At 40.3% G+C, this 16,636-nt stretch overlaps 1 protein-coding gene across 2 annotated transcripts in view; it reads left to right on the top strand.

The window, feature by feature from the left end:
- Window positions 1–16,636, top strand: part of TMCC3 (transmembrane and coiled-coil domain family 3) — a 139,721-nt gene that overhangs the window by 86,796 nt on the left and 36,289 nt on the right. Inside the window, exon 1 of one of the 2 annotated variants that reach the window (XM_018080681.2) lies at window positions 2,573–2,671. The exons of the other annotated variant lie outside the window; for it this stretch is intronic. Within the exon in view, the coding sequence (XP_017936170.1) occupies window positions 2,594–2,671 (78 nt within the window). The 5' untranslated portion in view covers window positions 2,573–2,593. Of the gene's footprint in view, window positions 1–2,572; window positions 2,672–16,636 lie in introns of those variants that run through there. 2 annotated transcript variants of the gene reach the window in all.

Genomic DNA, 16,636 nt, shown 5'->3' on the forward strand with positions numbered 1-16,636 from the left:
ACAGGTGCCTCTACCCAAGCAGCTATTTCTCCTCCACCACAATTTGCTGCTGTGTGCAGCACTTGTTCCTGGTTCACCAGCCTGTTTTCCTGTGGTCACAGCTCCTCCAGGAACCACCCAGTGCCAGGGCTTTCGCTGCTGGTGCAGGACACGGGAGCTGTTGTTGCTGGAATGCACCGCTGAGAGCAGTGCCCAAGCAAATGGATGCACAGGTTTGGTTGGAAGGTGTGACTAATGCAGCACTGGGGTCTTATGAGACTAACTGTATTATCCTCTCTTCTTAGAAGCTACATTAGGACAGAGTGCTTTCTTTGTGAATATACTGTGTTAATACTACCTGTAAATATATTTTGCACATCCCTGCCTCTTTTTATCCTGAAGAGAAGTTTCACCACGGCTAATCTTCTGGTATCATTTAAATAAGTTGATATTATTTAAATAAAATTCTTAAACTTTTGAATGAAGTATGATTTATAATAAGCCTTATATTACTAAAATGCCAAGCAGTTGAAGCCTTTTATGTGTCCCTTTTCCAACTGCTTACACTCTCTATGCTTTGATCAACTACACCTGGCAAGGCTTAAAAAAAAAGGCCTGAAAGTTTCTGAGGAAATAAGGATGTTTCATCCTAGGTGCTGGAAACTACACAATCCCCTTTGGAAATGTACAATTATTACTTCAGTGAAAACCCCAAACCCCACAAAATTTGCCTATTTAATTTTTTACTCACCTTTACCTTCAGAGTTCCCCACCCTCTGGCACATGAATTAATGTTCATGTCTGAGCTGAAGGACTGAAGAAACAGTTTCCATTTCCATTTTTCCTCCAGCAGCCTTAGAAACTTTTGGTAATTCATTCAGCTCCATAAGAAGTATAGGAAGGGGGGCAAGTCACCACTTGTGTGCAATATTCTGTGTTAGTTTGGTTACTTTGAATACTACAGTAGGAAAATAGTGCTTCCTTTAGTAAACCCACTCACTACTTACTTTGGGACAACTATGTTAAAACTGGTGTTAGAGTTGAAGAAGAAACACCTGCCAAGAAGGTGAGGTCTAGTATTTATTTTTATTTTAGAATTTCAGGTCTTTCATTTATGAAGACCTCATTACTTGAAAACACCAAGGAGGCCCTTGTGTCAGATAATTAACCTCTGACAGTACTGTTACCTCAGAACATGTCATTCTAATAAAAATGCAAACGGTGGCAGGGAAATATTTTTTAAAGCTGCAAGCTCCTCCTAGAATAGTTAGCTGTGTTGATTTATGTATGTTTATACATGCTCATGCCTTGGGACTGTTGCTGTCTCCAGCTAGAGAAGAAAAGCAGTGTGCTTCATGCATGGGCATCATAACAACTGTACCTGAAAGGTGAAGTCCTGCTGCTATTGCAAAGGAGTTGGTCTGAAGGAACTGCAGATTTACTTTGTGTAACAGTTAAAGGTGGCAACTCAAGTATTCTGTTTATTCCAGAAAAGAAAACAGTACATGTCATGTACAACTTAATGAGTGATTATAAAACAATACTTTACTTACACTTTTCAGTAAGTTGAAATGTGTTGTCACTTAATGCATTCCTCAGCATCGGCAGTCTGAAGATAAATGTGAAAATCAGGCAGAAACACCCCTCAGCTCTTAGGAATTTAAGTACCTTGGCATACGCATGCCCTGGAAAACAAGTTTTCCTTGAGTGTTCACAAATATGGTTTGAAGCTCACGTGTGCTAGGACATTGAAGGATTTATCTCACCTGTGTAATGTGCAGAAAAGGGGACTGAATTGGTTGCTGTGCTCCACTGACCACTTTGGAAAATACAAACCCTGATTATTTAGTTGGTTTGGTAGGATTTTTACAACATGTTTATTGCGAAAACCTCTAGGTATCAAGGGCTTTCGAGCAGCAGTGCCCAGGGTGCTTTATGCTACCACCTTCCAAGTGAGTCTGCCCCAAAATGACAACCCAATACTTCTGGCATCTCCTTTCTTTCCCCTTTGGACTTCTGAACCTTTAGGATTTGCTCTGCTTTGTGAGGTTTCCCTGTAGCCACAGGGTCTAGATTTGTTTTAACAGAGGTTGAGATGGTTGCTTGATGGTAACTCCCTCTAAAAGCTGGAGCTGAACCAAATTGGCGGCTGTCAGCAGGAGGAACGGGACTGTCACCCCTCCATCCTTCTGCTGTCCCCTCAGATACGGCTTGAAATTTAAACAAACAAAGCGATTTATAGCCCAGTCCCTCTGGCTAAAGCTCGCTCCCACCCTCTTCTCCCTTCAGGCGTCCTCCCTTTATCGAAGGAGAGGGACACCACCGCCGCGGCCCCCTCAAGACCCGCCCGGTGGGCGCCAGAGCGCGGCCGCCGCCCGGCTCCGCGCTTGCGGGGGGAGCGGGAGCGCCGAGGGGTTAATCGGGGCGTGCCGCTGGGGAGCGGTGCGGGAAGGGGCCGTGCGGAGGGCCCGTGCCGGAGGGCGTGCCTGGCGCTCCGCACGCGGCGGGCGCGAGAGCCCCCTCAGTGCGCGGGGCGGGCTGGAGGCTGGGCGGCCTTCGGCGGGACACCTGCGGTGCCGGGGCTGTTCGGCGCCGCGCGAGGGGCACGGGCACCATGCCGGGCAGCGACACGGCGCTGGCCGTGGACAGGACCTACTCGGACCCGGAGCGGCACCGGCGCCGCAAGACGAGGGTAAGGCTGTGAGTGAGGGAGGCGAGAGTGGCGGGGTGCCCGGTGGTGCGAGCTCTGAGAGGCAGCGCAATGAGGTGTCCACGTTTTACTAGGTTAGCGATCCATAGGGAAGTTTTTTTTCTATGTGCTTCTTTCGTATTCCTACTCTGACTACTCTTTGGTATAGGAAAATTAAATTAAACCAGCTGTTGACATAATAGAAACCAATGTTTAAGATATATCGACAGTCGAAACTAGTTGGACACGAGTAATAGAGAACTTACTCACCAAAGTCAACAGCGCTGATGATTTAATGCGGTGACTCTCTGTCTAGATCACAGTGGTGAATACCGGAGTTTGGGGTTTGTTTCTCAAGGTTTGTTTAATAAACTGTGGAGCAGGTGATTGTATCTGGCAGCAGAGAATGATTACGATTCCCTTTATGAATATTTAGAAGAGGGCTGTGGCAGGGACGGAAACTGACAGAAAAGGTGGACTTGTGTGCTGGGGACAAAGTAAGAGTATACTGTATATCCATGATGTATGACTTTATGGGATAGTTCTTCTTACAGTCTGCTGGCAAGTTCATCTTTCTTTGTCTTATTATTTTGATGTTTTGTTCATACGATGTATGTATATATAAACATAAACGTGTATGGGCAAAGCTTGTGATGCTTTCATGTATTTAGTGGCATTTGTGGTAAATGTCTTGTTGATGAAGGCACTTGACTTTCTAGTTAATGCACAGATTTAAAATCCTACCTAAATGCTTAGCTCAAACAGGTGTACAAGAACTGCCTCTTTCTTCCCAACCACTGCAGGAAGATACAAAAAAAGGAGGTTACTGTAGCAGACTTGAGATATTGGAAGACATTCTCTTATCTATGCTGAGATCTGGCATCTGGCAATAAATGAGCTTTCTGGTTTGAAATCTAAAGATCAGCTATTTGTTAAAGGAAGATCTTTTTTGGGAGGTGAGAGGGGAAAAGGTTTTTGGTTTTTAGGGGAGGTTATTTTCCTGTACTGCACATTAGCAGTATTTTCCATCCCTCCAGCCCATTAATTGACAGTGCTGGAAAGGAGATGGCATACTTCAGATTGTTTCAGAATAATGAAATGTTTTAAAAATAGGTAGCCCTATACTCTGTAGAGTTACTTCTGGAGCCTACAATGCTCTTCACAGTCCAAGCTGGATGCACATATGAGTCATAATGGAGTTAAAAATGTTATGCATTTCCTTTAGTTTTCTCTTTGAAAGTTGAACTGATTAGTTTTTCCTTCATTCATCTTGCTGTAAGAATAGTGTGCTACCTAGCAAACTGTGGCTATGGAGAAAAGTTGCATGTCTTCGTAATATTTGGCATATTAAGAGTTAAACTCTACTCTGTAGTCTAGTTGATCTACTTAAAAGCATAAAGCATCATGGATAATGCCATGTTGATTATTGTACTTGTGTATTGAATTTTTTTTTTTAATCTGATGTTTAAGACAATTTTGTAAAAGCATTGGTCTTCTGTCTGATTTAGGATTTCTTTTAACCAGGATTAGCCTTTCCTTCCCTTCCTGTGATCATGAGAACTGGAAATATAACTCTGTACAAGTTTAGAGTTGTATGTAATTGTGATGCTCCAGAGTTTGACAAGTTGTGTCAGATATCACAAAACCTGTAATACACTTGCTAAAGTAGTAGCAGCAGGTTATATGTTCCAGATGATTGTCAGAGCCTTGCATTAAATCTATTTGTCCTTAGTCCAGACAAATAGGAAATTTTCCTGTGTAAACTGACTGGATGACTTCAATGTTTCTCTTACTGCTTTAACCAGGGGGATGGAAATGGTCAGGCCCTGGAGCAGCAAGAACCGGTGGTATTATGTAGGAAAAAAGACAAGAAAGCAAAAGCTATTTTTTGTTTAGAGACAGAATAAAAATCATCAGAGCAGCTGGAGTTATAGCTGCCATTTCCCAACAATAATGGAGGAAAACAACACAGTGCATGAAGACAGCAATACAGAGCTGGTGGCGGGGATGCACAGAGAACCTGAACAGACTAGGGAGACTTGTTATGTGAAGGACGCCTGGGAGCTGGCTTGGTCAGCAGGATAGGACATAAAGTAAGTAGGGTTTGGGGAAAAGAGAAGTGTCAAAGTAGTTGCTGGATCTCATAGTCTGTATGACGTAGGCTATTGAGTCCAGTTTTTAGGTGGGCAGGTTTTAAAGAACTTCTCCAGCCCTTCTCTTTCAAGTCAGGACTGCCTTTCAAGGCTCTGTTAAAGCTATCATCTCTGAGTGCTCGCCAGGTTATCCTATTTAGACCTCAGAAACCTGTGTACACAATTTTTTTTTTTCCTGCTGATCAGGACATTGCTCTTCACTCTTGATCTCTTACCCATTACCGAACAAAAATCTTCCACATTTTATCAGGATTATAAATTTATATGTATAGCTATGTAGGAGAAAAATCGTTTTCTAGTATACCTAAACCACATGGGATCCTTTACCACATCCCATCAGAAGTCTATGCAGTAGCATACTTTAACAAGTGCCAGATGCATTAGAGAGAGATGCAGGAAGGTCACAATTAAGTAATTTCTTGCACACTGGAACCTATTCAGAACTCTTGATTTATTAATGGAAGACATATTTAAATTTATAAGAATCCTTCCTTTATTAAAACAAAAAAACCCCACATTACCTGAAACAGATGTGGTTTATTTATTACCAAATAGAGAATCTTAATTTCAATCTTCTTGTTCTTTCAGCCTTAGTGAGACTAGCAATAGTATTAGTGTTTTGTGGATGATTTAATTCTTACATGATCACACATACATTAAAAAAAATACAGAAATCCACTTGCTTTCTTCTGATGAAAAAACATTCTGTGGAATGTCTCTTCTCATTTTCCATGTCTCTCTTATGATCCCTCCAATTCATCTTGTCAGTAAGGGCTGCAGACTTTTTAATAATCTCTCCTCATATGTGTGTCTTTCTAAGCTTCTAATCACTTTCATCATCTGTCTTTGAATTCCCTTTATTTCTTAAAATCTTTAGTAGGTTTAGAGGAAATGACATAAAGGAACCTAAAAGGATTAAAAAGGAACAAACAAAAACCCCCAAACAGAATACCCCACCAAAGCAAACAAACCAAACAACAAAAAACCACCACTCTACCCTAAGCAAAAAGCCACCCCACCCACAGTTTTAGCAGAAAGGGAGATTTAATCTCCTAGTGCTTTTTTAAATGTGAAACAAAGATCACTGTAGAAGACATGCTTGTTCTGGGCTCTTGTGACTTACAACCAAACCTCCCAATGTATTGTGCTCAAAGACCTTATGAAAACTTATCCCCACGGTTCCCTCAGGTTTTGATATACAATGAAAATAATTTGATGAGACAGAATCTTGTGAAGACCTCCAATCTTTGATTTTAAATCCACAGTATTTAGAACTGTGTGAAACCTGTCGAAGAGTAGGCTGCATGATGCAGGGGTTTTGGGAATAAGAGAGAGAAACCATAATTATAATGTGAACCCAAAAAGCCTGATTAGTTTGTTTGAAGTGAAGAAAAACCTGGTTTGTTAATTTAAAACAATAACTATGGTTTTGATTGTTTTGTCATTTTAGAACTATTTAAAAAACTGTAACTTCTTACTTTTTTTTTCCCCCTAATGACAGAAAGGAATTGTCAGAAGTTTCCAAAGTTGGTAGCTTTTTTTTTGGTGTACTTTGAGTTTTGGGATTAAATACACCTAAAAGCTAAAAGTCCCTGTTAGGTGTAATTTGTTCTAGTGAAATGAAACAAAGGGGGAAGTTGTTGCTGTGCAGCTTAGGATAGCATTGCTGTGCTCTCCTGATCCTGCAAGGTGAGCCTCTTCAGTAGACTTTTAAGCCATAAAGGTTGTGTTTTCACCCAATCCATCTTTTCCCTTACCCAAGAAGAAAGTTTTAAACAATAAGTAGAAGGGGAGATGCATCTTCTTTTTAAGGTTTAAGCTGATTTTAAGTTTGGAAGTTTTATAAATAGTTTTTAGTCTCCACAAGGAAAATGCACATCTCTGAAGATTGTACGTGTCTGTTCCTTTGCTGTGCTGTTGATCTGTTCTCATTGAAGTGGATGGTATTGCCTGCAGGACCGGGGCATCTGTTATCCCCTTTTAAATGTTAGGTATATTGAAAAAAAAACCACTGGGGAAAAATCGCCAACCTTCTGATTTGCTTCCTTTTTGAAGGACATGTAATCGTCCTTCTGTCGGGTTGCCAGTGGTGATGTCAGGGGGATGCCAAGAGCTCTAGATTCCTGGCTTGCTTATTGTCATCTCCATAGGTCAGGCTTTCACTAGGCACCACCTGGCACAAAGTCTGCTTAGAGGGTGAGCCCTTTGGGGTTTGGTGGATTTGACATCTAGTACTGTCCAGGCTAAAAAGATTGCCACTGTAAATTGTCCCATTTTAGTTGTTTTGCTTCTGTCTTCACCCCCACAGTGAGTATGGTTTTGGGAAAGACTTGTGAGGGAGATGAATCACTATGTCACTCTGGGGAAGCGTGGAACCTAATTCTCCCTTTTTATTTATCTATCCATGTGGAGAAACTTTTCTGAAGAGCATTGCACTATTTACTATTGAAAGTTTTTTGCCCTTCCCTTAGTCTGAAACAGGGAGGATTAACATGCAAAGCCAAAATTCCACCTGCTGATCTAAAGCCTTCAGAGGTGGGACCTAGTATGTGATGGAATGCCTTGTGTGCGCCCAACCTTTTCCAGACACTCAGCAAGTGAAAACCCCTCTAAGGCATATTTTTATATCACTGTACATAATCTAAGCTTTAATTTAGGGACAAAGATGAGAGTGGAGGGATGTCTCTACCGGATGAGCCATAAAGAATACCTACAAATTGTGAACTGTGATTCTGTTACTGTAGAAAGCTGAAATGAGGCTGTTTTCCAAAAAAATTACAGAAAAGCTTAATGTTGAGAGCTGGCCCACTTCATTATTATTCTGTTTAGGCATTACAACTGAATAAAATTCCAGAGGGCAGAAGTTGTGGAAACTACTGCTATTAATATTTTCTTAGTTACCTCTGTATTGGACACTAAGACTATGTGCATTTGAATGGACCTTTGATACAAGGTATTTGGCATTAATTCTAGATACTTCTCAGTTAACCTTTACTATAGTAGGCATCTTTTCCTTGGCTTTTCCCATCTGTGTACAATTTACTAACAGTTGCCTTCCTTTGTAGATTTCTCTCAGTAGCTCTGGATGAAGAAGTTATGTGGGGATGTGAAGAATTGACACTGTGCTATTGAATTAAAATAAAAATGTGATCCAAGTAGTGCTGAATTCATTGGAAACTTTTGATTAACATCGGTGGCCTATGGAACCAATCTGACGTGAATTAGAGCAGCCTTATGGAAAATTCTCTGTGTATTAAGTGTTCTTTACAGGATGGTAGATGCTATTTCCAGTTCATGTTACAGTCTCATCTAGCTTAAACCAGGAGGGTGTAGGTGGGATTTTATCTTTGTTTTTTGCTTTGTAAATACATGCTCTTTTACTGGGTTTGGCAAAAAATGTATGGAAACTTGTTTAGTTTCCTGGCAAAGGTTGTGATGAAAAGAGCAGCCAGTGTGTGTGTATCTAAGGACTGCAACAATGAAACACTTTAATTATCTATGTCATGTGATTGTTGGGGGGGGGTTGTTAATAGGAGTATGGCTATCACATCCTTGGCTTCTCAAGCATTAAATAAGATTTCTTTTTTTAATTGCCTTGTTCATACTGTGTTTAAAGGAAGCCTTTTCAGTTGAAGATGAAGCATTATGATGGAAGTTGGTGTTTTAAAGATACGAAAGACTGCAGTGCTCTGGAAGTTCATATACACAAGAAGTGTTGATTTATAAGGTCAGAAAAAGCATTAAGCAGAGCTAGTGGAAGTCTTCCAATCTTAAAGAAAACCCTGATATTACCTACTACCACCAAAAAAGCAAGTGACACAGCTTACAGGAAATGTGAGGATTCAGTGCTTTGGAGTCTGTGGATTAATGTTTTTAACTCTAAGGGAATTTCTAAGTGGGTTTTAAATGCTACACTACAAGAATTACTGTTACAGGAAGAGAAGCCATGTTAGGGTAAGTTGATGTAGCAAGTTTCTCTGGTTTTACAACATTCACTCCTTTTATTTCAAGTTATTCCAGTACATGTAATACAGAAATTACAATTCAACTAGTGCTCATTGTTCAAATGCAAAATGGTATAAATATGCAGAAAGTATGCTGCTTTATACCAGAATGTCTGTACAGGTGAGTGATGTGCAAAGATCAAACTGGCAGACCCATTATAACTGACTCTTACCATTTTTCTAATTCAGGGCAATACATCTTAGTAGCACACTGTACTGTAAGTGTGCTGAGGACTTCTCAAGATTCATTGCTTCACCCTCCATTCCTAGAAATTAATTTATAGCAAACGGGAGCTGGCCATTTCTGGGACTTTAGTGGCCATTGACTGTGTTTGGGATTATGATAGACAAGAAGCTTTGGTTGAAGGCTGTGGACAACTGCAGGTGGAAGCTTTGGAACTGAGTAGAATCAAACCCAGTACTAGTCTCAGAGACATTTAGTATTAGAAAAACTAAATTAACAGATCTTGTTAGTAAGAATTGCCTAGGTCAGCTGTGAGGACCCTTCTTACTCAAGAAAGGCCAAAGATGACTTGACTATTCACTCATTCACAGCTGCTTCTCCAATCTGCAGCATTGCAGGTTGCCACCTTCACCCTGCCAGCGTTTCCAAAGCTGCTCAGAGCTATCTTGTGCCAAGTCCATTAGGAACACCCTAACATAGGGCTCTTTCACCCTCATTGTGGTCATACTGTGCTTACAGATTCTGCACCCCACCCACTGCTAAGCTGCCTCACCCCCTGTACCAGGGCTGAAGGGCAGGGGAAATGTGCAGATGTGACTGGGCAGCTCTCAGCAGCTTTTGGGCATGTTCAGGGCAATAGCAAGGAATGAAGAGGATAGTAGGGAGACATGATGAAGAGAGGAACAGACGTGGGACTTTGTGTGCTCAGCCTAGAATGGAGTCACTGCCCAGAATGGAGTTACTCCCCCTCCAAAGGCAGGTGCAATTTTCTTGTTCCCCTTCTTTACTCCATATAGATGACTTGAAAATAAAATGTTTCAGTATTTGGTATTACTCTAGTTACTGATACATGTGCATAATATGGGATTGTGTGGCTCTTACTGTGTTAGGAATCTCTAGTTTTACTAGAAGTTTTGGTAGGAATAATGCAATCCTGGGTCATGGTTGTCCCTGATATTTTTGGCAGAACAGCAAAATATCTCTTCACCTCATCAGGTTTCTAATTTCTTTCTTCTCCCTCCCCTGCCATGACCAGAGAAATAGGTTGTCTTTGTTCATTCCCCTCTCCTGCCATACCTTAAGGAAGAAATCTAGTTACATCTTGTCATCTGTATCCAGTCCTTTTTTGGAGCAAATTACAGTTTCACCTGGATGAACAAAAGAAGGATGACAGCCTTCTGCTAAAATAAGAGTTAAAGGGGTATTCTTAGGAGTCTCTTTTAAAGCCAGATACTAAATCAGCAGACTGATTCAAGCTGCCAGGCTCCTGTTGTGCTAAAATGGGTCCAGAAAGTTTACAGTGAGTTTGTCATACTCTTATGTTGTTATCCTGACCAGCTTTTTGTGAAGGTCTCTACAGTGGAACCCCTTCTTCACATGTTAATTCATGCAATGGGTGACTCAGGCCCTTCACACAACATCATCACAAGCACATGTTGCTGGTCCTGATGAGGGCCTGTGGTCTGTACAAGAGTTATGCTCCTTCTGTCATGTGCAAGTGGGCTGGATTTAGTAGACTTTTGTACCAGAGGCATGGGAATACTGGAGATGAGAGAAAGCAAAAGCATTTATAAACAAGACCTGAGGAAGGTTTAAGAAAAGTTGAGTGAAGACAATGAGAAGTTTGACAATCAGTGAGATTTTGTCCTCTGGTTGCCAATAGTTATATGAAGAAATTCTGAGACTGTCCTTGTTGGCCCTTACATGTTTTGTTCTCATAAACTGCATGGATGTAAGAGCTAGATGCTTATTGCTAAAAGGAGATGTGCCATTGTTAGGTGATTCCTTTGCGTCTTTCCAATCTGAACTCCTATGGTATCCTCTCTCTAGTGCACAGAAAGATGGTATTGAACAAATCTTCTATTTCTGATATTTATGAAACTGGCTTCCTTTGCATTTCTACCTGAGGGACACCATTGTGTCTTGCAGTATAAATTTAATGTAGAAAAAACACGCACCCTTCTTTTCAATGAGCCTTTTTTTTTTTGCCCTCAAGGAACTCCATTTCTCTTTTTACCAAGTAACTGGAAAGTCTCGAATAGCAGGTGAGTTCAGGAGATGAATAAGACATGACCTGTGACCTACCAAAGCTCGATCAGAAAGTGATTGAGTGGAATCTTGAGTGACATTCATAAAATGTGTCAGGCTTGGTGTCAAGCTTCTGTTTGGGATTTGTTGATGCCAGAAGCTATGATATTTTTTAGGTTGGGAAGGCTGGGCTTTAGAGTGCAGTAGCTTACAAATTGTTCTTTCACAAGATATTTTGACATATATTCCCACTTTTCATGCATACTTAGGTGGGATTTGTTATTTTCTAGTGGCTCTGTACATTATATTGTAGCCTATATGCAAGCTGCTCTTTCATTTTGAAGAATTTCTCTTGCAATGAAGATATACCCACTTGTGGTGTTTTGAAACAAATAGCCAAGACCTTGTTTCAGTTGTTCTTGTTTGGACTTGAGAGAGTCAACTAGAATAATCTTTGCTCTGTGCCATTACGTGGTGTGGCAGTTAATGTCAGAGAAGGCTGAAGTTCAGTGATTTCCTTGAAGAGAATCTATGCTTTGAAATGAAGTCTAGAGCAGTGGTGACAACATTAGCCTAAGGCTCTGGTGACATGGAGTCAGGCTACTGTGACAGCTCTCAGCCCTTGTGTAATGATGGGAGTCATTTCACCTCTCTGAAGAGAGTGTAGCTTCTCCAAGTGTGCACAGGACAGGGGATAAATACTATGAAGGATACATGTTTCAGAATCATTAGCCATCCAGGTGGCTACTTCAAGAAAAAACAACCTCTTATTTTTTTTTTTTTTTTTTTTTTTGGACTTCCAAAAATACACTGTGGGTGCGAGTTCCTGCTTTCCACATCAGGCAGATTTTAAGACTATCTGTCATAGGTGCTTCTTCCCCCCAGATTGTTATTGGGTATTTGCTCTTGAGGTAATTGTGAATTGTACCCTTTGTAGCTGAGAGTGGGAAAGCTCTTGCAGTGATCTGTCTATGTTGATTCAGTAAAAGCTTAAACTACATCACATAAAGGTGCCTATCTGAAGCTGGCTGAGACTAAATCCAGCCTAAGTAGCTGTGTGGTAATGGGTATTGCAAATACTGCATAAAAAATGCAAGTTCCACCATTTTTCTTGCATTATAGAACTAGATGTATATACTGAATATGTAGGCATCTGTGCCAAATTAACTTTACTCTTGAGTGGGACTTAAAGTTCTTTATTAGGCGGAAAAGCAAAAGGCTTTTCTGGCACTCCCTCTTACACAGTGCATTCTTAATGTTGCTGATTCTTCATTTCACTTACACATAATTGTACTGTTTTAGGAAAACTTAAAAAACCAACAACAAACAAAAAAAACCCCACTCTGTCTTTTTGCCAGCTTTGCCATTATGCATAGAAATCATTGGTCTCTGGTTGCTCAGAAATTTGGCAGTACAACATGTTACCTTTCCTTTCCCCTCTTCTCTCTGTTTTGATTCGATTATGATTATTATAGAGTGCTCCTGCTGTGAGTACTCTACAGAAATGCATTATTTTTCTCTGTGTAGTTAAGCCAGAATTAAATTATTAAAAAGTTGGGTTTTTTGTATAATAGAAGAAAGGTGAAAAAATACCAATATGTGACCTGGAAAGAAGGGGAGGAGTCTTAAATTTGTCTTATTGTTACTGCAAGAAAGCCAGAGATTACTTCTGTAAATCTGTAAGGCCCTTGTTATTTCTGGTAGCAGCATGTGCTTCTGCTAATGTGAACTTTGGGAGTGCTTTGCACTTTGTTAATGGTGCATTCCATTGGAATTAGGCTGTTATTTACTTCTCTGTCTCACCTTGTGGTAGACTTGAGGCTGCAAGCAGATAAAACCACTGCCAGGGCTTTTCCATCAGCTATTTCCTGCCCTTGGATAAATAAGCACCAATACTGGGTGATTTCAACCATGCACGATTAGACCTTCTGCACATGCTATTTGTAATAATGAAAAAACAACCTCTTACTTTTTTTTTTTTTTTTTTTTTTGGACTTCCAAAAATACACTGTGGGTGTGAGAGTTCCTGCTTTCCACATCAGGCAGATTTTAAGACTATCTGTCATAGGTGCTTCTTCCCCCCAGATTGTTATTGGGTATTTGCTCTTGAGGTAATTGTGAATTGTACCCTTTGTAGCTGAGAGTGGGAAAGCTCTTGCAGTGATCTGTCTATGTTGATTCAGTAAAAGCTTAAACTACATCACATAAAGGTGCCTATCTGAAGCTGGCTGAGACTAAATCCAGCCTAAGTAGCTGTGTGGTAATGGGTATTGCAAATACTGCATAAAAAATGCAAGTTCCACCATTTTTCTTGCATTATAGAACTAGATGTATATACTGAATATGTAGGCATCTGTGCCAAATTAACTTTACTCTTGAGTGGGACTTAAAGTTCTTTATTAGGCGGAAAAGCAAAAGGCTTTTCTGGCACTCCCTCTTACACAGTGCATTCTTAATGTTGCTGATTCTTCATTTCACTTACACATAATTGTACTGTTTTAGGAAAACTTAAAAAACCAACAACAAACCAAAAAAAACCCCACTCTGTCTTTTTGCCAGCTTTGCCATTATGCATAGAAATCATTGGTCTCTGGTTGCTCAGAAATTTGGCAGTACAACATGTTACCTTTCCTTTCCCCTCTTCTCTCTGTTTTGATTCGGTTATGATTATTATAGAGTGCTCCTGCTGTGAGTACTCTACAGAAATGCATTATTTTTCTCTGTGTAGTTAAGCCAGAATTAAATTATTAAAAAGTTGGGTTTTTTGTATAATAGAAGAAAGGTGAAAAAATACCAATATGTGACCTGGAAAGAAGGGGAGGAGTCTTAAATTTGTCTTATTGTTACTGCAAGAAAGCCAGAGATTACTTCTGTAAATCTGTAAGGCCCTTGTTATTTCTGGTAGCAGCATGTGCTTCTGCTAATGTGAACTTTGGGAGTGCTTTGCACTTTGTTAATGGTGCATTCCATTGGAATTAGGCTGTTATTTACTTCTCTGTCTCACCTTGTGGTAGACTTGAGGCTGCAAGCAGATAAAACCACTGCCAGGGCTTTTCCATCAGCTATTTCCTGCCCTTGGATAAATAAGCACCAATACTGGGTGATTTCAACCATGCACGATTAGACCTTCTGCACATGCTATTTGTAATAATGCTATTAATGAAAACAGGCATTTATCAACTTTAAGCACATCAGTAAGAAGTCAGAAAGAGACATCCTTTTAGTTATAGGAGCTGGGATCACACAGCCACAGTGTCAACTATTTGTATTGTCTTGTTATAGGTGTTGCTGATAAAAAATAAATTCATTCTTTCAGCAAGGTAGGCATGGCAAGGCTCACAAATTTGGAAGCTGATTTTTTAAAAGTCTAAGGGGAAATTTATGTACGAACTTTTAGAGCATGGAATTAGAAATTATGATTGAACTTGTTTCTTTATGTATATACAGTACCATCTTTGGTTTGAAGTAAGTTATTTTTTTTCCAGTACATTTTTCCTTGATTTAGGGAGTTCACTTTGGCCTTGCCTAACCTATGGCAAAATATGTGCTGATAGGACATATTAGTTTACTATTCCTCACGTGTCTGTCAAACCTCAGTCTACCTTAACCTTTTTGGCAGGTTCTGCCAATTAAAAAAATTAGTCCTCCCTATGGAGCAGGAATCAGTTTTCCAGCACTAGGATGTAAAATTATATAGTGTTTGCACATATGCAGCAACTCTTCACATCTTGGCAAAAAGTGCTGTGTGATAAGTTTTCGGTGTCACTCATATGTGCTGTTCATACGAACCTACTTCATGCCTGGACACTGGCAAGTATTAATGTTGTCATGTTAATTTCGTGAAGTAGGTGTGACTGAAAAAGAAACCTGTATAGCACAGTGGTAGAAGGGTGAAGACAGGTGAAAAGACTGTCTTGGAGCACTGCTGTTGTATTAAAACATATATAGAATTTGTACTCAGGGGCTCCAACAGAGGTCAAAAGTAGAGGCTGCCTGAGAAAACACCTAACTTGCATAAATCCTGGCCTTCCAAAGTCTGATGATACTGTGCCTAATTCCTTGAAAACTTTTAGTCTTTATGATAATCTTCTAATTTCCTCTGTTCCAGTCCTCAGAATAAGAATTATTTGTTCCCCTTGTAAGTGCTTCTTCAGCGTGATCTGTCAGTGAAGTCCCAAAACTGTAATGCCTTCTTTTCAGAATATGCCCGGTAATCTTCAGTATTCAATTGCTCTTGCTGTTCTGGAATGGACATTTTGAAGAAAAGGGAGAAAGGAAGAAACTGGGAGAAAGAGGAAATTTTTGCTCTTTATCTGCAACAAATGGCTCAAATCAGAGTCTGTGAGTTGAGGAGATCTGGGTCTGATGCTCATCACTCCTCAAGTGTAACTGCGTAGTTAATATTTGTGCTTTGCTTTCTTGTGACTGACAGAATGCAGGGAGCTGCAACACTGGTCCCTATTCCTGCAGACTCATAGCTTGTCTTGCCTCTTTCCCTCACTTTGTCTTTCTCTAACAATGAGAAAACAAAGGTTGTTCAGCCTTATACTGTTATTACAGATGCTGATTGAATTAACTTGTGCTGAAGTTAGTATGGAAACAGAAATCTTAAGTGAAGACCTGGTTTAGAATTTTCATTTTTAAAAGTGGAAAAAATAATTTTATCTGTAAAACAGAATCCTCACACTGTTTGGGGTTTGTGGCATTTCCCTTTTTAACATTTCTGTCTGATATTAAGAAAGCAAAGGGCTACAACGATTTGTAGACTCCCTGATAAGATAGCTTTAAATCACTGTTGTGATTTATCCCCAGCCAACAACCAAGCCCCACGCAACCACTTGCCCAACTCCCCCACCAGCAGGATCAGGACAAGAATCAAAAGGGTAAAAGCCAAAAAACTCGTGGGTTGTGATAAAGACAGTTTAATAGGGAAAGCAAAAGCCATGCACACAAGCGAAGTAAAGCAAGGAATTAATTCACTGCTTCCCATGGACAGGTAGATGTTCAGCTGTCTCCAGGAGAGCAGGGCCCCATCAGTTCATTGGGAAGACAAATGCCATCACTCTGAGTGTCCCCTCTCTTCCTCCTCCCCCCACTTTATATACTGAGCATGATGTCATATGGTCTGGAATATCCCTTTGGTCAGTTTGGGTCACCTGTCCTGGCTGTGTCTCCTCCCAGCCTCCCACGCACTCCCAACTTCCTTGCCAGCGTGGCAGTACAAAAAGCACAGAAGGCCTTGGCTCTGTGTAAGCCCTGCCCAGCAATAACAAAAACATCTCTATATTATCACCACTGTGTTCAGCACACAGCTCCTCACTAGCTACTGTGAAGAAAATTCACTCTACCCCAGCCAAAATCAGTACACTCACATAAAGCTAAATTCACTTTATTTATATCCCTTGCACATTGCAATAAGCCTTCATTTCTATTTTAAGAGGAAATTTTTATCTCTGATTACATCCATTACCTTGCTAATTTTAGGGATGTGAACTCCTCATGGTTTAGTGAGACAGTTTTAATAGCTGTGTCTGAATACTTGTTTAAAATTTATCACTGTGTGTTTCTATGTAGCGCCAAATATTTTGCTTATGATGTT

This window comes from Manacus vitellinus, unplaced genomic scaffold (assembly GCF_001715985.3).
Source record: "Manacus vitellinus isolate BGI_N305 unplaced genomic scaffold, ASM171598v3 scaffold_5_pilon, whole genome shotgun sequence".
Lineage (NCBI taxonomy): Eukaryota > Metazoa > Chordata > Aves > Passeriformes > Pipridae > Manacus > Manacus vitellinus.